The 22197-nt window shown below is 43.1% G+C and overlaps 1 protein-coding gene across 2 annotated transcripts in view; it reads right to left on the bottom strand.

The window, feature by feature from the left end:
• The window catches only part of efnb2a (ephrin-B2a), a 32355-nt gene extending 14480 nt beyond the window's left edge, over positions 1–17875 (bottom strand). The window contains exons 1-3 of one of the 2 annotated variants that reach the window (XM_083921452.1): positions 17788–17872; positions 17067–17663; positions 4575–4858 (exon numbers count right to left, since the gene is read on the bottom strand). In XM_083921452.1, coding sequence (XP_083777578.1) covers positions 4575–4858; positions 17067–17179 — 397 coding nt within the window. In that variant the 5' untranslated portion in view covers positions 17180–17663; positions 17788–17872. Of the gene's footprint in view, positions 1–4574; positions 4859–17066 lie in introns of both variants that reach the window. The other variant, XM_083921451.1, reaches the window with a different exon arrangement.
• Positions 17876–22197: the final 4322 nt, after the last annotated feature.

Below are 22197 nucleotides of genomic sequence, written 5' to 3'. Positions count from 1 at the left end.
GAGGAGCTTGGTAGCTGAAGGCTCTGCCTCCCATTCTACTTTTGGAGACTCTAGGAACGACGAGTAGCCCTGCATTCTCAGAGCGCAGAGATCTAGTTGGGTGATACGGTACTATGAGCTCTTTAAGATACGACGGAGCCTGACCAATAAGAGCTTTGTACGTAAGGAGAAGGATTTTAAATTCTATTCTAGATTTTACAGGTAGCCAGTGCAGAGAAGCTAATACAGGAGAAATATGTTCTCTTCTATTTGTTTTAGTTAGTACACGAGCTGCAGCATTTTGGACCAACTGGAGACTCTTAACAGACTTATTGGAGCAGCCTGATAATAAGGAATTGCAATAGTCCAGCCTAGAAGTAACAAATGCATGAACAAGTTTCTCTGCATCTTTCTGAGACACAATGTTCCTAATTTTTGCAATATTACGCAGGTGAAAATATGCAGTCCTTGTTGTTAGTTTTATGTGAGAATCGAAGGACATATCCTGATCAAAAATAACACCCAGATTCCTTACTGTGGTGCTGGAGGACAACACTACATCATCCAGAGTAACAATATCTTTAGCTATTGAATTTCGGAGGCCTTTGGGGCCAAGTACAATAATTTCAGTTTTGTCTGAGTTTAACATCAGAAAATTGCAGGTCATCCAGCTTTTTATTTCCTTAATGCACATTTGAAGTTTATCTAACTGATGGGTTTCTTCTGGTTTGATCGACAAATATAATTGTGTATCATCAGCATAACAATGAAAATTTATGGAGTGCTTCCTTATAATAATTCCTAAGGGAAGCATATATAAGGTGAAAAGAATCGGTCCAAGGACAGAACCCTGTGGGACTCCGTGACTAACTTTAGTGTGCATGGAGGATTTGTCATTACCTTTGTACAAACTGAGATCTATCTGATAAATATGACTTAAACCAGCTCAGTGCGGTTCCTTTAATGCCGATCAGATGCTCTAGTCTGTGTAGCAGGATGTGATGGTCAATAGTGTCGAAGGCAGCACTAAGATCTAGTAAGACAAGTACAGAGACAAGTCCTTTGTCTGAAGCTATTAGAAGGTCGTTAGTAATTTTCACCAGTGCTGTCTCAGTGCTATGATTTGCTCTAAATCCTGACTGGAAATCCTCAAATAACTCATTATTATGTAAAAAGTCACACAACTGATTGGCAACTAATTTCTCGAGGATCTTAGAGAGAAAAGGAAGGTTAGATATAGGTCTATAGTTGGCTAGTACCTCAGGATCAAGACTGGGCTTTTTAAGAAGAGGTTTAATTACAGCTACTTTAAAAGACTGTGGTACATAACCTGCTGACAAAGACATGTTAATCATATCTAATACAGGAGTGCTAATTAAAGGTAACACTTCTTTAAGTAACCTAGTTGGAATAGAGTCTAGAAGACAAGTAGAAGGTTTTGATGCTGAAATAGTAGAGGTTAATTTGTTAAGGTCGACTGTAGAAAAGCAGTCCAAGAATATTTCAGGTCGTACAGTTTGTAAGGTTCCTGGGTTTGATGAACAAATAGTGCCAAGCGAGTTGATTTTGTCTCTAATAGTTATAATTTTGTCATTAAAGAAGGTCATGAAGTCGTTACTACTGAGGGTTATAGGAATACATGGCTCAATAGAGCTGTGGCTCTCTGTCAGCCTGGCTACAGTGCTAAAAAGAAATCTAGGATTGTTCTTATTCTCCTCTATTAAAGATGAGTAATAGGCTGCTCTGGCATTACGGAGGTCCTTCCTATAGGTTTTAAGACTTTCTTGCCAAACTAAGTGAGATTCCTCCAGTTTAGTGGAGCGCCATTTACTTTCCAACTTTCGCGATATTTGTTTTAATTCACGGGTTGCACACTCTTTTGTGTGCGTGTGTGTGTGTGTGTGTGTGTGTGTGTGTGTGTGTGTGTGTGTGTGTGTGTGTGTGTGTGTGTGTGTGTGTGTGTGTGTGTGTGTGTGTGTGTGTGTGTGTGTGTGTTTGTTTGTTAGTTTGTGATTTACTCCTGGTGTTTATGATGCACAGCTGGAGCTTCTCCAAGTGGCCGATTCAACAAAGAAGGAACAGCACTAAGTACACTACGCAGCACATCAATGCAACTGCAGTGGGCTGTAAAAGCTGCAGAACTGGGGCCACAGCTAGCCAAGAAGAGGCAATTAACAGCACAACGTGACACACTCCAATGGAGGAACAGCTCCGTCTCCCCCCTCTTTAGGCTACATATTAGCATTTTGGGTATCTGTGATGGCGGCGGTGGCGGAAGAGGGATGGAGGAGTGGGGACGTCAGTGGGAAGGAAATTTGCAACAACTGCAAAATTGGATTTTCCAGTCCATCTTTTTAGTTGAGAATTGAACTTTCCCACCGCTCTCTCTGTTCCAACTGATGAAACTGCCTGTTCGGCAGGCTGACAAAAAGAAGAAGGGCTTTCAACGTGAGGTGGTGGGAAATTGAATATTCTCATCTGTTCAGGCTGTGATAGAGAGCCACACAGAGGAACAGGTTTTACAGATCTATAGATATGTGAAGAGGACTGTTGTTGCTCGTGTCACAGGGCGTATGCACCGGTACAGCTGTGTGTGCACTGAGACGCTGCAACTCCAGCTTCCTGAGGACCAATGAGTGTGTGACTGTGTGTGTGTGTGTGTGTGTGTTTGTGTGTGTGTGTCCGTGTGTGTTTGCCCACACACACACATCGCTGTCTCTCCAAACCACATTTCCCCTATATGTACCTGTGACAGTCTACGCTGCACTTTCTTATCCTTTTTCTGTATTAACCTGAACTTCTCTTCTGATTCCGATTCAACACAGTGTAAACACATTCAGCTGCAGGAGCGCGGGCAGAACACCAGGACAACCGGGGTGAGTAAACACCAGCATCACCTCATCAATAATTAACTGCAGTGTTTGGGTGGAGGGAGACGAGGGGAGGGTGATGTTGTCTGCGCCTCTTCAGTCGAAAGCCTTTGTAGTCCTTGGGAGCGTGCACACTCAAACCACATCTAATGGTTTGTTTGGCTTCTTTGGGTGTGCATGCTCACGCACATGCATGCTTGCACAGGTGTATTTATGTGTGCATGAAACGGTCTAATCTAATCATATACTTTATTTCCCACTAAATGTAGTGTCAATATGAGACATTGTTAAAGCATAATTCTGGCGTAAAATCATCCCAGGTTCTTTTTCTGCAAATTCGGTCATCAAATAAGCCATAAGCCATATATGCTTTTTTGATGCCACTTTAAGCATTCAAAACTCTATTTGCTCCAACATATAATACATGTCCCTCCTGCAAACAACGAAGGCACCTGATAGGTAGGAACACGACAAGAAATGCCCCACCATGTAGATACCTTGCAGCTATGACACATTAGTGACACAGCAGCCACTGTTTGTTTTCAACTAACTGAAGTAGAAGTGAAGAGCATATTGTGCTGGTGAACCTGTTTTTCTCAAACAGCTGCGTAACAGATCTCTCAGAGGAACGTTTCCATTCACAATGGTCTGCTACTGCAGGCATTTTGGATCCATACGGTACACAACTATTTGTCACCTTGCATATTTGTTTTGCAAATTTCAACTTCCTCTAAACAAATACACTGTTTGGATAAGAGGGAGTGTTTCCTGCTCATCGTTCCTCTCTCCACTCTCCTTTCTTCCCCTTCTTTCTACTCAGTCAGAAATATGGCCTTCCCCTACTGTGACAGCTCACAGATGGCTGTGGCAGAGCCTCACAGATGGTCCTATCTGCAGCACACACCCCTATCAGCGTCGCACAGATGGTTCAGTCCACCTCCCATGTTTCAAACCAAGGGGCTGTCGCTAAACCCCATCAGAACTTCCTCCCGGGACGGTGTTAGTACATTACAGGCAATCGAGCAAAGTGGAGTGGCCATATCTGCCCATGAGACTGAGGGGGCTGCTGTCAAGGCAAGGCAAGGCAAGTTTATTTGTATAGCACAATTCAACAACAAGGCAAGGCAAGAGTATGAGCTGCTACGGACCACTAAGGGTTCAGTTTGCTAAAATCAGAGTTGATTGTACATTGTGTCCTCCAAAAGCATATAAAGGTATGTCAGAGAGGTGTGGGATGACAGGGTTTCAGATGCTGTGTCCCAATCTGAATTAAACATACTGAGGTCTTTAAACCTCTGTGTATGTCAAGGCTTGATTTATGCAAGAAGCAAATCCCACCGAGAGCATCTTTAAAAACACTACAGATTTCTTTGAATGGTCTTTCAGTGTAACTTCAAATGGACCTAAAATGTTTACCTATGTGCTCATCAGCATTATGAATTGTCTGCTAATGAACAGTCAGCTCTTTCCCCTCAGCCTCATCTTCTTTATTTCCTATATATCTCAGAATGTCCATCAACAACGTCTCTGGAAGGTGTATGAACCGGGCAGAGCTCCAGTGAATGCAAAATTGACTGTAAAGTCCCCGGTCAAAACTGTGAGTCTTGAAAGGATGATACCTCAAACTTAAGCTATCAAGCCACCAACAGCTGCTTCTGGAACCTTCCCCTTCAGTTATGCACTACTTCTACTTTATTCTCTCTTTAGGCCGAGCCATGTACTTACAGATGATGTAGTAGTCTCTTCCCCTGAAGAACTCCAGGCCCCACAGATTGGGGCTGAACTCCTGAAACTTGAGGGTGAACTTGACATCCTGGTCGGGCTTGACGCAGTTGAGCAGCGGCGTGTCGGCCTTGGTGATGGTGCAGCTCTCCAGCTGCTCCCTAGGCACCATGTATACCTTGTAATACTCCACGCCATCATTCACCCCGCCATCCACACGAGGACACACAATGTCCAACTTGTCCCCTATCTGGGGGTACAATACCACACCTTGGCCTGGCACGAATCTGAAATGAGACGCAGAGAAAGAGGATATTATTTTGCTGCAGAGAAACTGATGAGAAGTCATTCATTATGCATCACGGATTGGAGTGTTTGCCATTGAGCCTCTCCATAATATCTTTTTTTTTAAAAGAGTAGTCGGCTTAATTATTGATGTGGTAATTACTGATTGGGTCCATTAATTTTAGATGATGAAGGATAATGGCAGAATGTGCATGTGTTGCAAAGTGACCCCATATCTGAAGATAAAGTCATTGCTTTTTCTTCAGCATTGTGGCAGCGACGGAAAGAGAGAATAATTAACTGGATAAATGAGGAGAAGACGACATGCTTTCCGGATGCCAGGGAAATGGCAGAACAGCGTTGGCATACAAAACAGAAAATTAAAAAACAATAAAAGCCCCGATTGGTGCGGCAAAATCGAGACAACAGGAACAGCAGCAGAAACACGCTCACAGATAGACAGAGAGCCCAGAGCAGTTTGTCTGGGAGTGGAGTTGAATTTCCCTAAAATCTTCCCAAAAGTAAAATAGCGTTGCCATTTAGTCTCCGTGTGCTGAGAGCCCCTGCAGCATTGCTGCGATTGCACACACACACATTCACAGTGGGAACTTGAGTTGGAGGTGAAACCTTGTATTTATCTGCTAAACCAATTTGCACACGCTTGAATACAATTTGAAATAATAAACTCAGATGGCCTGGAGGTTTTTTTATGGAAAACTGGGAATACTGGTGCAAGTAAATAGACAGGCATGCATTGCAAATTCTGACTACTGAAATGATGGGCATATCCAGTGGGGCCGTTTAGGTTTAACATGTTGATCATACTTGTGGTTCGGTGCATGTGTTTGGTGTGTGAGCAAAGGAAATGTGAACTTGAGCTATTGACTATTAGGCAATTGACCGAAGATTAGATGGAAACTTTTTTGTGAATTGAGTAATAGTTGAAGTAATTTTTCAAGCACAAATGCCAAACATCTAGCTTCCTTACACTGTGAGGATTTGATTGATGTGACAGTAAAGTGAATATATTTTCAGATTTTTGACTATGTCACCTTTGACCTGTGATGGTCATATTTCACTATTAAGACATTTCACATTACATTAGGGCTACAACTAATGATGACTTTCATTGCAGATTAATTCATTAATTAACCATTTTTACGATGAATTGATGAGTTGTTTGGTCCACAAAATGTTGTTTAGTATATCACAAAGGCCAAGATGACGTCCTCAAATGTCTTGTAAACAACTCAAATATATTCAGTTTACTGTCACAGAGGAGGAAAGAAACCAGAAAATATTCACATTTAAGAAGTTGGAATTAGAGAATATGGACAAAACTCAAAATGATTATTCCATTATCAAAATAGTTGGCAGTTCATTTAATAGTTGACAACAAATCAATGAATCATCTTATCGTTGCAGTTCTAAGTGATTAATTGAAAAACAGATCTGCAGATTGACAATCAAATGAATTGACAGGTACAGCCCTATTGTGAATGCAGGCGTTAGATTGGTTATTTTAGGAATTCATTGGTTCTGAAATGAACAAATGCAATTCCTTTCATGATTATAGAAATTATATTGCTTGATCAGTGACATAAATGATTCATAACTCCTGATAAGGCCAACTCATTTCATTCGTTGGTGTCTCTTTCTCTTTCTGTGTTCCCTCACAAACCTGCATGTATATACTGTAAATACAGTTGTCTTTAAGTGTGAGCAGGCCTGACTTCTCATGTGAACTCTGACTTCTTTTTCCAGGAAGAAAACACAGGAGCACCTGAACAGCCCATTCTTCTTCTGCTGAGCACCGGCGTAAAGGCTTCCACTGTGTTTTTTCCTGACTACAAAGACAGCCACCGCAGGGCGGCAGGGGAGCCTCCACACAGGGGACGGGTGGCAAGGCACAGCCGATTCATAATTAACAAAGAGCACTAAATGAAATAGTGAGGGGGGGTTCAACGCATAATCAGTTTTATATATATAAATATACTGGCTGCTGGCTCTCACAGAAACACATTTCTCTATCTCTGTCACACACACACACTCTCTTTGTCTTTTCAGAAGGATACACACACACGCACACACGCACACACACACACACACACACACACACACACACACACACACACACACAGACACACACACACACACACACACACACACACACACACACACACAAACACCATTTCTCCTTCCTTCTCCAACGGCATGCATCATCTTCTTCTCTACCACAGGAGCTCGTGCATGGGTGAGCACACACACATACACACACACGCATGCACATGAAAGCAAACTCGCACATGCGCACGCAGCAGCTAACTAGGCCGAGCGAATATTCTTTCTGCCCCCTGGGGACACACTCAGCGGTGGTACAGTGTGTCCAGTGATGGACACAGGGAGGGAGAGAGAGAGAGAGAGAGAGAGAGAGAGAGAGAGAGAGAGAGAGAGAGAGAGAGAGAGAGAGAGAGAGAGAGGAAGGGTGCACTGCAGCGCCATCTGGCAATATCTTATCATCTGCGTGTGTGTGGTGTGTGTGTGTGTGTGTTTGTGTGTGGAGTAAAGCGGGATGAGGGGGGCAAGTGGAGCACAGAGAGAGAGAGAGAGAGAGAGAGAGAGAGAGAGAGAGAGAGAGAGAGAGAGAGAGAGAGAGAGAGAGAGAGAGAGAGGGAAGGTCCTTAGAAAAGGCTTAGGGGCTTCATTCCTACACAAACACTGTGGAGCTGTGGGTGCATATGCATGAACCACGTGTGTGTGTGTGTGTGTGTGTGTGTGTGTGTGTGTGTGTGTGTGTGTGTGTGTGTGTGTGTGTTTGTGTGTGTTTGTGTGTGTGTGTGTGTGTGTGTGTGTGTGTGTGTGTGTGTGTGTGTGTGTGTGTGTGTGTGTGTGCGCATGGTTGCAAGCATTCATTCATGCGTGCAAGTGGGCATGTGTGTTTATGCAGGGGTGAATGCAAGCATGCATGTGCTTATTTTAAACATGTGTGTGTGCGTCCTCATCGTCTCGTCACATCGTGCTCAGCTGGTGAGGATCCGTGTGCATCACAGGTTTCTATCTTTACATGGACACTAGGCTCATGTCTGTGCGTTAGGTTTGAAGCTTGATTCAGGACAGGTGATGGGGAAGCAGCCTAACTCTGTGTAAAGTTCAATATAACACACCTCTTGTTTGTTTACCTGTACACAAACTTAATTCGGAGCTTTTAGTAGTAGTTATAGCTGCACTAAAATACTGATTTTGTTGGGAAGGTTTTTCAAAGAGATTTTCGACACATAAAAACAGAGAAACAGAAAAAAGCTCTTCAAATCTAACTCAAGGTGATTATAAAGTCAAAACAGCTGGATATGTTTCAGACATGTTCCACACCGTTACCTCGACGTACAGACCAGCTCCTGAAAGAATCTTTTATCAATATCAATTTTATCAAAAGATAAATCACACATTACTGTATAAATCTTTATGTTCTTTATCATATCATGTACACCTATGCAGGGCTGCAACTCAGGATCGTTTTTCCATTGTCGATTAATCGTAGGGATCGATGATATGGATTTTTTCGGGCCGAAGACTGATACAGATTTTTTCTCATCAGCCTTAGCCTAACACAGATACAGACTGCAGATTTTCTTGAGCCGATATTTGGAACAGATTCTACTTTTGCTCCCTCAATTTACATCATAAAAATTACACAATGATGATGATAAATGTTATGAGTGTCAATTTTAAAAAAAAGGAACGTTTATTAAACTCAAAACTGCATCTCCATCAACACGGAGCTGCCTGTGGACGCCTGTCTGTAAATAATGACGGGAAACAACTATCGGCGAACGCAGCAGCACGCATCAGCTGATGTGTAAAAAAATGCAAATATCAGCCGATAATTTTTGCCGGCCTATGTATCGGTCAGTCATTAATTAATCAATTAGTCGTTAGGTCCATAAAATGTCAGAAAATGGTGAACATGTCGATCAATGTTTCCAAAAGCCTGAGATGATGTCCTCACATGTCTTGTTTTGTCCACAATTCAAGGATATTCATTTTTTTCACATTTAAGAAGCTGCAGTCAGAGAGTTTGGATTTGTTTTTTTAATCGATTATCAAAATAGATGGTGATTAATTTCACAGTTGAGAGCTAAACGATTAATCAATTATTATTATTATGGTTGCAGTTCTAAACCTATGTGACACACACTGTAGTAAAGCCTTTCTAAATGGAACAACACACACAAGCCTGTCTCTGTGTTGAATACTTCCTGCAGCCAATCAGCAGCATTATTAGATCTTAGTCGTGCATGCTGCATGCTTATTGGCTCACTGACGCTGGTATTGAATTTTGGGTATGAAAGCAATTTGGCAGGTGCCTGTGGAAGTTAGGCTACACAGCCTTAGTCATGGCGTGACAATGCAACCCAGTCAAACACAGGCCCACACCTACTGTACACATGCATACATGGGGAACGGCTCAATCATTTTCCTGAGGTTGAGACAAATTTCACTGACAACTTTCTGACAATACTATCAACCAGGGTGTCGGAACTCCTGCTCTGCTAGCATGAATGCTATCTCTACAGGAATTGGGCGACTAGTAGGAGATCAAACATGACAAAGCCTACACAAAGCTATTGCTCTCTCTCACACACACACACACATACACCCCCCCACACACACACACACACACACAAACACACACACACACACACAGAAGCTAAAGGAAATGTCCTCGTCTCTCTGTCACTGTTCCTCTCACACACAAACAGAATAGGAGATGTGCTATGATAATGGCTCTATCCTGTTCTTTCACTGCCTTTACAATTCAAAACTGAGCTCTGCCTTAGCCAGGGGCACAAAAACAAGACAAGCACACACACACACACACACACACACACACACCATCCTCTCTATTACACTCTTGTATTTTAGCCAGCTGATTTACAGCAACACGTTGTATAAGCATTCAATAAACGCTGACAAAAGAGAATAAAAGTGTTTGAATGTGTTTAAAGATAAGATGATTGAGGGCAAACACAAGATATTCCGGATTGTCTCTGAGAGAAAAAAAACACAAAAGGAGGGGAAAGAACGAGAGAAGAGATCGTCAAGTTGGACACTTTGCGATGGGTGAAAGTGTGTGTTGGACACCTGGCCGTACGGCAGCCACCAAAGCCACACACACAGCAGGTCCGGACGGGCTGAGGAGCCTACTGCACGGATAAGGATGAATAACAAATAAAAGCTCATGATTGTTAATGCATTTGACCCCCACTCCCACCATGTCCCCTTTAGGCACACTTGGCCCCTCACACCTTCTGTCCTCCCACTAGTAAAGACTCCACCCACCATAAATATTCCTAAAGCACAAAGGGTTCCTGCACATTGTCCATTTCTAAATTCCAGACTTTTCCAGACTTCTCTGAGGATTTTTCAGTCAATATTACACATCTGAATACCAATTGTTAGATGCTAATTATGTAACTAAATGGTTTTAAAATCCAACTTTTAAATTTTTAAATTAAGACTATGTATGCCATTATGTTGCCAAGTACTTACAAGACATTTTTACATACGTATTGTAGCTCATATAAGTGAATAAACTCCAAACTGAGACATGTTTAATACACAGCATTTTATTCAAGCTAAATGCTAAAATTGTGAAATGAATAACTGTGAACCTGTAACTCTACGGACAGGAACAGTAGAGATGGATAATTAAATTAATAACTGAACCTGTAACACTACGGACTAACAGTAGAGATGGATAATTAAATTAATAAGTGAACCTGTAACACTACAGACAGGAACAGTAGAGATGGAGAATTAAATTAATAACTGTGAATCTGTAACACTACAGACAGGAACAGTAGAGATGGATGATTAAATTAATAAGTGAACCTGTAACTCTACAGACAGGAACAGTAGAGATGAACAATAACCAGGAACTACAGAAGGAAACATGAGTCTGTGCTTCATTGGCTTTAGATGGAGTAAACATACTGTGAATAAATTAAATAATGAGAAATAAAAATAAATCCTAAATAAAATGTAGACAACATGTTTGGAAAAAATTCAATAAATGAGAATCACAGTTGCATGGCGAACTGAAATACTTTAATAATCCCAGGGGAACATTATTTATTTAATTTTAGTTTCATATCATCTGCAGGTCGGATGTTATGCATTTTTTTACCTGGAAATTACTCAAATGAAATTCCATACTTTTCCATTATTTTCCATACTGGGTAGGAACCCTGAGCACAGAGCACTTTCTCACTGTTGTGGAGCATCAAACACATCAAAGGCTGAATGCAAACAGTTTGGGGCTAATGTAAATTTGTTTACCTGCTAACCTGATTAATTACAGTTAACCATTTAGCAGTATGTGGCAGTAAGTGACATGAATATGAAGATGTGATACACATATGGATCGAATAACTCTTTCCTTTTGGTCAGTTTCAAAAGTAATGCCATGCTGTGACGAAAAAACACACCAGGGCAGAGTATAAAACTGAAATCGTAATACACAAATACCCAAATTCATCACAATCAAAACGAGTAATGTTGAGATTAAGTACAGAAAAATAGATGTAATATGTAAAGAAAACACTGAATGTGCCAAAAAAGTAGCAAGAACGGATTCCACCAATTTAAAAGAAAATAAACAGTGGAATGAACGAGTTCAGATAGTCACGCAGAAGCAGATTTAATCGATTAGTTGACCAAGTCATTTTTTTTTTTTACAACAAACACGTGCTGGTTATGAGGATTTGCTGTTTTATGAGTAAAAAAGTGAGTATCTCAGAGGTCTTTGAGACAAAACCAGACATTTTAAGACTTCACTTAAGACTGTGGGAAAGTGGAATGAGCATGTTTAACAGACTAAACGATGAATTGATTGCTTAAAAGATAACTGATCATAAAAATTGCAGCCCAGTTCTCTGTCAGGACATGCTTCTTTTGTCCTTGAGGCCCAAACACTCCTGGAGCAGTGAACTCCCACAGAACGAGAGTGCCAGTGAGAAAGCAACTCCCCTCCTTCCTTCTCTCTCCGCTGTTTATCTGCCCTCCTCCACTTCCCCTACAAACACACGCACCGACTTCACTTCTCTCATCTCTAATCGCGGTGTTAGGCCATTTGGTGGGAAGATGACAACAGCCACAGGTGCCCCAACTCTCTCCTCACAATCTCCACGTCTTAGTCACAGTTAGAGTGAATGGCTTTTATAACACTGAGAGGATTTTCATAATGAGACGGCAAAATCAGAAAGCTGTCATTTTCTCTTAACAAAAAGCCCTCGCAACGTTCTTAGAAAAGGCTTTTAAAGCAATGACGTGTGCCTGTGATTGCTCTTTGGGATGGCTGGAACACGAACAAAAAGGCGAACGCACACGTCGATAAAATGATCTTTTGTGGAAAAATCAAGTTGTACATTTTTAAACCAAGTGTCTGTCTTCTTCCCCATACGTGACAAACCCTGCTGACTCAGACACAGGTGGGTGACTCCTGCAGAGGTGACATCTGCTTTTCTCATTTATCTTCAAACCAGCTTTCCTTTAAGTTTGCTGTCTTTTTTAGTGTATGTTTGTGTGTGTGTGTGGGGGGGGGGGGGGGGAGTGTTTGGGGCGAAAGGAGGAGGAGGTGGACTGTATTTCCTGAGGTTATGACCGCTGCATCTGTCGCCAGTAAAAAAAACAACAAAAAAGGTTAGATTCTGAGTCAGCACATCTCCATAAAGCCCCCCCTTCAGACTTTCTATTTAAACCGCTGGATGTGTGTGTGACAAACAGAGCCGTGGTGACCTCCACGGTGTAATCCCCAGTCCGAATGAGAAAACAAAGTAAAACGAGGGGAGGGTGAATATTTGCTCCAGATCAAGAGCAACTGCTTGACTGTTTTGAATCCTAGCTGCAATGCAAGGATTCATTAAGGAGGTAGACAAAGAGGCCGAGCCGGGGCGTAGTGAGGGTTAATCCACCCACGATTCTTCACAGAGCCGCAGCTTTCGCCCTCTGTCGGCCAAGGGGACAGAGGTCTTTACGTCGCCTGCCACACTATCCCCCCTCGTCCTCTCTGTGGTTCTGTCTGCGCTCGAGCCTTTGGCCCAACCTTTCATCCAGTAATCCAGGCCTATGGGTTCTGAGCAGGCCTAGACATAATTACCCTCCTCGCCCCGAGGGGCCCCAACGCTTTCTTCTCCCCCTCTCTGTTTCATTTCTCTCGCTTTTTTCCTTTTCTCTCGCTCTTTTATTACACGATCTTAATCATCAACTTTTCTCTCTGCAGTAATGATTAAAAAGCCATGTCGACCTCCATAACCCCGGCAGTGTGAACCCTGTGTCGAACATGGCAGGATTTCTCTTTTTTCCCTCACCCTCTCTGCCGATCGATGCAGCTAAATTGAAGCAACTGATCTTTCTCTCTCTCTCTCAGCTCCAGTCCAAAAAAAGAGAAGAGGAGGAAAAAGTCAAAATTAGAGGCATCGTGGGGGATTTGGGAGGAGGGACAGTGGGAGAAGGAGGGAGGGCATCGTTACGACATTCAGCACAAGGCCTCGTCAGTCATTCATGATGGACCTGCATCTCTATGCCCCCCCCCCCTCTCTAACCCCCCTCTACATTCACAAAAGGACCCACAGAGGTGCCCCCGTCACTGCCCGATCACAAAGGGCCTTTGGGTTTCTATGTAATCTCTTAATGAACTGCAGTGGAAGAGAGGGAGCGCTCCTTTTACATAAACCATGTAAAGCAGGCCTCTCTTTTGTTTCTGCCTTCTAACTACAAAATGGATTACCAGAAAAAGGAGGTGTGTGTGTGTGTGTGTGTGTGTGTGTGTGTGTGTGTGTGTGTGTGTGTGTGTGTGTTGGGGAGAGTGGGGGGAGGAGGTGGGGTCATTCTCTTGTTTTTTTTTTCTCCTTAGGTTCATGCATAAGGGCGGTAAAGTAGTAAAGCACAAACAACAATGAGGTTTAATCGACACAGCCGTGGGGCCTGTGGAGGGATTTTTTTATATAGATGCACACACACTTTGTAGCCTACACACACACACACACACACACACACACACACACACACTAGCTGTTTCTTTATCCTCTCCCTGGCCTACACACACAAAGGCATTAGACTGGCCTGCAGCCTTCACATTTCTAACATTCATCCTTCCTTGAATAGTCAAAGAGGGGGACCAACACAAACTCAAAGAGAGACACAGAGGCAGGGACAACTTGGGCTGTTGAGCATACTGCTGACCTACTGCATAAAGATATTCACACTTTGGCTTCTCTGTTACTGAGGAGGAATAACTGACACCCAGGCATGAGACTTTCAACAAACTGTGAAAATGGATAATGTACTTACAGAAAAGCTATTTATCAGACATTAGCTGTGTGGAAAATGAGCCGCTGGGCCCATTCTGATGTCAAACTTTTACTAACTCAGTCTGCTCTTCTTCCTCATCGACATCTCCTCCTTGGTAATGAGTAATCAGGAGAATCAATAAAAAGTCACAGTGTGAAGTGTGAACTGTGCCAAATATGTGGAGTTTGTATGAAAGAGTTGAGCCAGAGAACTTGAACTCCAAACGGAAGGTATTGTTCTCGCTCTGCTCCAAAAAGAGGCAGTTAAAAAAAGAAAGAGGTGCCCGGTCACACAATGATATCACTCCGTGGCCTTTTACCTCTGAACTCCTCACTCAGACAGAACGCGAAGAATGCGCACACGCACGCACTAATTCCGCGGAATGCCCGCTTCGTTTGCGGCAGCCCGAGGCCTATACTTGCTCTGGGAGTGGACGTGTTTTCATTTTTCAGTTCTGCCCTTATTTATGCGAATCAAAAGTGACGCGCCAAGCAAAATGACATACTCATTTTGAAAGAGTTACAGCTCCAGGATGGAGCCGGATCCATGTTGTGGCTCTGTGAGAAAAGCATTTTGAAAAGCACAAAATGACTCGTTGGCTGATCCTTATATAGACAGGACGCTTTGCCAGGAAGCACACTGAAGTCTATACATAGCGTGATATTTCAAATAGAAATATGTTCAGCAGTGTGTGTGTCTGCACATCATATTCAGGCAAATTTGATTCAAACATTTTAGGGTGTTTTTGTCGACACCGTCTCCAAATGGTCATCAAACGGCACTATACACACATAAAAGGCCTATACCAGCACGGCTTTATGTCATACACACACACACACACATACACACACAAACACACACACACAGCGCCACTTGGGCTGAAATATAGGTGTGAGAAGTGCAGCTCAAATTATATTAAGCTTTAAAAAAAGGTCTGTTCTTTTGTCTTCAAATGAGGTTAACGTGGAGATGAGGGCGGATTCAAACCAAACGCGTTGGGACACAGATGGCCGTGACAGTCGAACGGCTGAAGGCCGAGCGCGCTGCCCGCACTACATCGTAGCTATGTCCAACACACAACGCAGCAAAGCCTCCACGTCCACCGAAATACAAGACACAACAGACAAACAAGGCCCGAGTGCGCACGCCACAAGTTAACGTTCATTCCCAGCCATTTCCAGTCTCGTGCAACAATAGACACCTGTTAGACCGTCAGAACGTCTCCATTGTGTGTGTTTCAGTGGGGGGAAGCAGGAGACAGAGAGGGAGAAGGGCTCTCTGGCTCTACTGGAGCCAAAAGCTGAATTATTGAGCGAGTTGGAGTTCGGCCGTGACGAAACGGCCACAAAGAGGGGCGCCCCCCGCCGGGTTGAGCCAAGGGGTGGAGAGGAGGAGAAAGACACCTTTTTATAAGCAGAAAAAAAGAGGTTAACCGCCGTTCTTGGTGTGTAGGAATATTCAGGAGGCAGATAAAGGTTATGGGTTGGTTTAGATTGTTGAATGTGATATGCGAACAGGCAGGGGAGGAGGGTTTAGGTGTTCTGGGGCCCGTGGTTCTAATAATCGCTCACCGGGGATCAAAGTAACCACTATTTAAAAAAGTAAGATATACACAAGTATACGGGGTATCCAGAAATCCCACATCCGAACGCACTCACCTCCGCTCCGGTGACGCTTTTACACTGAGGCTTCGGCCAGGAGCCAGACATGTCTGTGGCGCACGACGCTCTCTTCAAAGTTTTCCCCTCACCGACCGTCTTTCCCAGTGTAACCCACAGTAAAAATGCGCCTCCTCGCTCATTTACTGATTCGATCATTTCAACACAACGTTTTGCACGTTTACACCGGAGCACCACAGCTCCGGAGGCCGGGCGGTGCGTCCCACCACCAGCTATATGAAGCCTCCGCCTCGTCATGTTAAAGCACAGCCGATTTATTTCTCTTCAGTCTCTCTTATGAATATGATCTGCATAATGAGCACAAAATTACATCCAATATTTGATCCATGTGGAAACGCTGAGAGGGAATAATTGGGCCTGCAGATGAGCTCAATACGGCTTCAAAGATCTGCGGTTTGAATTGATTTGGACCTGTTATGGTCAGAATAATAATGCTCCGAGTCCAAGTTATTATTGACCGAGTTACCTTCAAAATTAATTCCCTTCAAACAACCAAAATGAGCCACACATGTTCAATATTCCAATAAACAATAAATAACAGACGAACCACACAAACTAAGGAGCCTCTTCCCTGTGAGGATGGTCCCCAACGACGACCAGAGACAAACCGCAAATCTATCAGTGAAGCAGCAAAGGTGCTCGCTGAGCTAAATACACCCAGGTTCTTTTGTGATGAGTTTATCGTATTAGGCGCATTCTCCTCGTGTTTAACCCCGACACTTGTCAACGCAATCCCAAACTCTAACACTAAAGGAGTGAAGCTGTGGAGCGGGCAGACACACTGAGATGGAACCTTTTTACGGATGAAGGTTCTCTGGGATACAGTCACCACACAGATAACCGACCACCGACAATACGTGTTTTTCTATCTTGGACTGAATATAACTTGCGAGGCGCGATTCCAACAGATCGCTGTCGTGGAAAAGGACAGGGAAACAGGCGAATACAAATTCAACATGTAAACCACGCTGCTCCGGGTGCTCTTTGTTTCACTAAAGGTACGCTGAATTTAAGAGTTGTTTGTGCAAAACTGCCCAGTAATAACTGCCATTATTTTAGCATAAGCCGATATTAAATTGCCTGATTTTTCAACGGAGTCTGGCATGAGATCGCCGCCGCACGGGAGAGCGTACACGGCTCTACGGGGGCCAGTAATGAGCGCGGCTTGTGTTCCACTTACTTGGTATTTGTTGTGTTCCAGTAGATGGACTCCAGGATGAGCGCCCGGCAAAAGTCCACTTTGAAGGCAATAAACAAAACTCCAAAATAATATCTCCACATCGAGTCCCCCATGGTTAAGCCTGCGCGCCTCCGGGTGGATGCAGAATCCTTCTAAAAAAGAACCAAATATGTCCACACAAAAAGAAACGAGAAGACAGACGCTCCAGAAAAAGGCTGACCGCGGCAATTTCTTCACCTTATATCCCGATCCAGTCGGGGATGCGCACGGACCACAAATCCCGATCAGACGGAGCCTACCAGAGCATCTCCAGACGGCGGCAGTTCATTCGGCGAGCGGCGGCTTTATATTCTCCCGTGCTCAGAGCGCGTAATACATCCCTCAGAGAGCAAAAGTGGTGGTGTCCGCTGTGGGCCGGGCGTTAGATGGAAATCAATACAAATATAAATCCCCCTGCGTTATAGTCCAGCAGTGCACGTCAAAATCCCGAGCAGCAGCGGCGGAGAAACACGACAGCGGTGCTGCTGGTGGAATGGTGAGATATTCCCCCTTCAGCTGGTGCTGCTGCTGCTGGTGGTGGTAGTGGTGAGCAACAAACTGTGGGTGACAGCAGCAGAAAAATGAGAAGGGCGAAACAATGATGTCGGATGGCCAAAATGAAGAAAATGATCAAATATGAGAATGAAAGAAATCAAAGGAGCTGGAATGGAAGTTCTCATACTAGAGGTCCCCAACAAGTGCTGCGGTTGAATCCTGCAGATCCGTCCACAAACGGCCCGCAAACAACGCAGGGACGATGTCTCAGCACTGCTCCGAAACCTGGATGGAAAGTAACTGCAAGGGACCGCGACTGGGAATATTTGGTGGAGCTGGTTTTGCCCAGGCCCCGCCCCCCGCAGCCACTGATTGGTCCCTCGGCGGGGAAGTCAGAAAGAGCTCTGCTGTCAGTCAAAGGAGGGCAACTGGTTCAGTACTGTGACCGGCGGGGAGCAAATCGGGGAGAAATGACAGATGAATCGTGCTTTTGTCAATAGGCAGGTAGATGAATACATATATAAAAATATCTTTGTCTCATCATAACATAATACAACGCCTCATAAATGATATTAGAAATGGAATTAGTCCAATAATACACACATGATAATAAAGGTCTCACTATAATTCAAACATAGCTGAAGACACTTGAGCTCTCCAGGACCTGAACGCACCACACTTCAAATTCACGCTGTTTTTAAGACATTCGCCCTCAAAAAACGTCTAACGCGCACTTTTCGCGTGTTTATAGTTTCTGTTTGATAGCCCCGTAAGGCAAACAGCGTTTGACCGTTGAGCCACAGTGCTGCATGTGTCCCCACTGAGAGACACTCTGGTGCGCTTCGGCTTTTTCCGAAGGACAAGAGCGCCCACTAGCGGAATATCAGCTTCAGAGACGGCTGAGGAAAACAATAAGAAACCATAGGATTATGTTTTATTTTACATCCAAATGAAACTTAAAAATGACACAATAGAATGTGTTAATATATAACAATTCCAACAGGACAGTGGCGTATTTAAAACAGGTGTTGTTTCCTCACACATCGGCTGGTTTCAAAGGGAATCGACATGTTCTTTAAACTTTGAAAAAGTTAGAGGTTTTGCTTTTTTTTATCTGACCAACACATTATTATAAAAGTTATAATTATTATGACGTTGATAAGCCTAGTTTGCAGTATTTTAATTCATTTCCGAACTATTAAAACAGTATTTCAACTTACATTCAAGTTTCTTTAAAGCATAATTGAAACGGCACACATTCACACTTTCTGCAAACACTGAGATTGTAGTCAATGGCCTCTAATTTGACGAGTACAAAAGCGGGCGCGCACACACACCCACACCTCTGAGAACTGTAGATTACAGGTCCCCGAACGTAACGTGTGAAGTTTTGACACTTTTTAACGACTTAATTGAATCAGAGCGGTTTGAACGGCGGTCTCTGTGGATTGCGCCTGTTTGTTTAGCCGATAATCTGGCTGTAGTAGCACCAGAGTCCGAGCCCACTGCTCTCCTCTCTGTCCCCGGAATAAACACGCAGAGGGGCCCGGGCTCTCTCTCCACAGACGGGTGTTGATTGCAGCAGCGGGGACATTCGATTAATTTGATTCAAAGACGAGTTAAAGGAAAAGCCAACGCATGTACTTTATTAGATTACCAAGAGTAACATGCACGGGTGCAGATCCCGGGGGGCGAGTGGAACATGTCCCCTCCAATTTATGAAAAACATTACTTTACATGAAGACCCTTAAAGACCCTTAAAATGATGATTTACTAATATAACAGTTCAATAAATTATGATTTACTACTATAACAGTTCAGTAAAAATGATGATTTACTAATATAACAGTTCAGTAAAATGATGATTTACTTATATAACAGTTCAGTAAAATGATGATTTACTAATAACAGTTCAGTAAAATGACGATTTACTAATATAACAGTTCAGTAAAATGACGATTTACTAATAACAGTTCAGTAAAATGACGATTTACTAATATAACAGTTCAGTAAAATTATGATTTACTAATATAACAGTTCAGTAAAATGACGATTTACTAATATAACAGTTCAGTAAATGATGATTTACTAATAAAACAGTTCAGTAAAATGATGATTTACTAATATAACAGTTCAGTAAAATGATGATTTACTAATATAACAGTTAAGTAAATGATGATTTACTAATAAAACAGTTCAGTGAAATGATGATTTACTAATATAACAGTTCAGTAAGCAGTGATTTTGAACCTCTACCAAGTTGTGATTTATGAAGCATTGTATGAGTTGCATTAAGGCAAAAAAAAAAAAATCACTTCTGTGTCGCGCACTTGTGTTTTAAAACATAAAAACAATGTACTGGCTTAAATTGAGATTTGTTTTCTCCACATCTATTGATCTGTAAAAAATAAAGTGTCTGACAGTGCATGAAAACAAACACAATTTATTTATTTTATTTATAACCTTTATTTAAACTCGGGAATATATTGAGGAGCAACCTCATTTGCGCTATAGCCGAGACAAAATCACAAAACATGTGAGGACAAGGCAAAACACAAAACATGTGATACAAGAGCAAATCCGAAATATCAGTAAAGTGACACCGAATAATGAAAACTGAGGAAACAAGTTAAAAGACAGGAGCCGTTCGAAGTCAAAGCAGATGCAGTTATGGATTTCAATGTGTGAGTTCTAATCTGTGACTAATGTAGCTGTATTTGGATGCTTGTGGATTTGAAATGGTTGGTTTTAGTGCGAAAGTGTGGACGACAGCGCAGAGGAAGTTTGGAGCTTCTTTATTTTTAAATCTCTTCCTTCCTGCCTCCAAAAACAAGTCACTAACCCGCCGGCAATAAATGCTGCGGAGCGACACGCGCGCGCGCGCGCACACACACACACACACACACACACACACACACACACACACACACACACACACACGCACGCACGCACGCACGCACACACGCACGCACACACACACAGTTTGGACAGGACTTTAACTTTTGATGGTTCAACAAGAGAATTCTGCTGATGAAAGAACTTGCAGAGACGCTCACAGTTTACATTGGAAAAACATTATTTAAATAACTTGAGTAATAATAATATATAATAATTCTAAAGTATCAACAGGCCGATTCATGTTTTTTAGGCTCCATCTGTCTGTGATCAAGCAAAGTACACATCTGTATTATTATTATTATTATTATTATTTCCAAGGCCCCTTTATACTTCTCTCGAAAATCGGTGTGGTTGTGTGTGTGTGTGTGTGTGTGTGTGTGTGTGTGTGTGTGTGTGTGTGTGTGTGTGTGTGTGTGTGTGTGTGTGTGTGTGTGAAACAAACCGTTTTCAAAGCCGGCTGTATTTATTCCCCTCCTTGTTTGAATGACTGGACTTGCCTCAGTGAGTCGCGGGAGCTGAGCGGCTGGCAGCAGCGGGACAGAGAGCGCACACAGGCCGCCGTGGAGCTGTGGATTCAGCAGCGCAGCGCACCGGAGCTCACCGGAGCTGAGCGGGCTTCTCTCTCTCTTCACCGGAGCTGTTCAGGTCGGTGCTGGACGGCGGTGGTGAAACCTACGGCTCTAAACTACACAGGTTGAAAATCTGAGTCATCATTTGATGAGAGAGATGCAAATAATGAGCCGATGCTCTGATCTGGAGGGTTTTCTGGAGACCGAGATGAATTATTCATCAGGCTATATTCATATCTCCATCCATCATGTTTTTCTTGCACCTTTGAATGTAGTCTACGGCTGTAACTTGAATCATTAGTTTAGAACCAGTTACTCCAAATACAACAGTGAAACACGTGCGTGCGCGTGGACGTCATTAATCACGGTGTGAGCAGGAGGCCAGGCCGGCTCTACTCTCGGCCGGTTTGCACTGATCTCAGGCCGTCTCATCATCCTTCACTCGCTGGGAACAACCATGCAGGTCCTGGGGGAACATGTCCCCCCAATTTCTGAAAAACATGGATTGCCCCCCAATAAATCACCCAAAATTATTCTAAATTTAGATTCACATCTAAAAAGATTTTTTTTAAATTTTGGAACAGATAATGTTTGACAAACATATTTCTGCCTCCACGTCCATCTCTGCTCTGCTCCACTACAAAACACATGAACTGGGAGTTTCTTACACAGACGCGGATGATCAGCAGGCTTTTAAAAAAGGGCTTCATATCGTCATATTCATTCATTCAAGAGTAGATAATAGATGACCCTTCAAATTACGATTTACTAATATAACAGTTAAGCAGAGATAGGTACTGGAAAAAAAAAAAATCTCTTTCCCCCCCAAATCCTGACATTGGATCTGCACTCCTGGAAACGACCCAGCGCGGCTCAAGTCTCAAACTGGAGCTGCCAACTGATGAAGATGGTGTTTTTACAGGGGTTTCCTTAACTTGACATTGATGCATTGGCCCCGCACGACTCAAGGGTACACAAAAGGATCGTAGTGTGCATTAACCCGCTGACAAAAGCCGAGGTGGTGCCAGTAACGCCATTACAATTTGTCATTGACCAGGTCGAACCACTACTTACTTCAAATGAGTGTGAAGTGACTTCAGGTTGAGTTAAGGCCGTGCCAAACAGCATTT

This window comes from Echiichthys vipera, assembly GCF_963691815.1.
Source record: "Echiichthys vipera genome assembly, chromosome: 10".
In the NCBI taxonomy this organism is placed as follows: domain Eukaryota; kingdom Metazoa; phylum Chordata; class Actinopteri; order Perciformes; family Trachinidae; genus Echiichthys; species Echiichthys vipera.
This window is presented reverse-complemented; position numbering and strand designations above follow the sequence as displayed.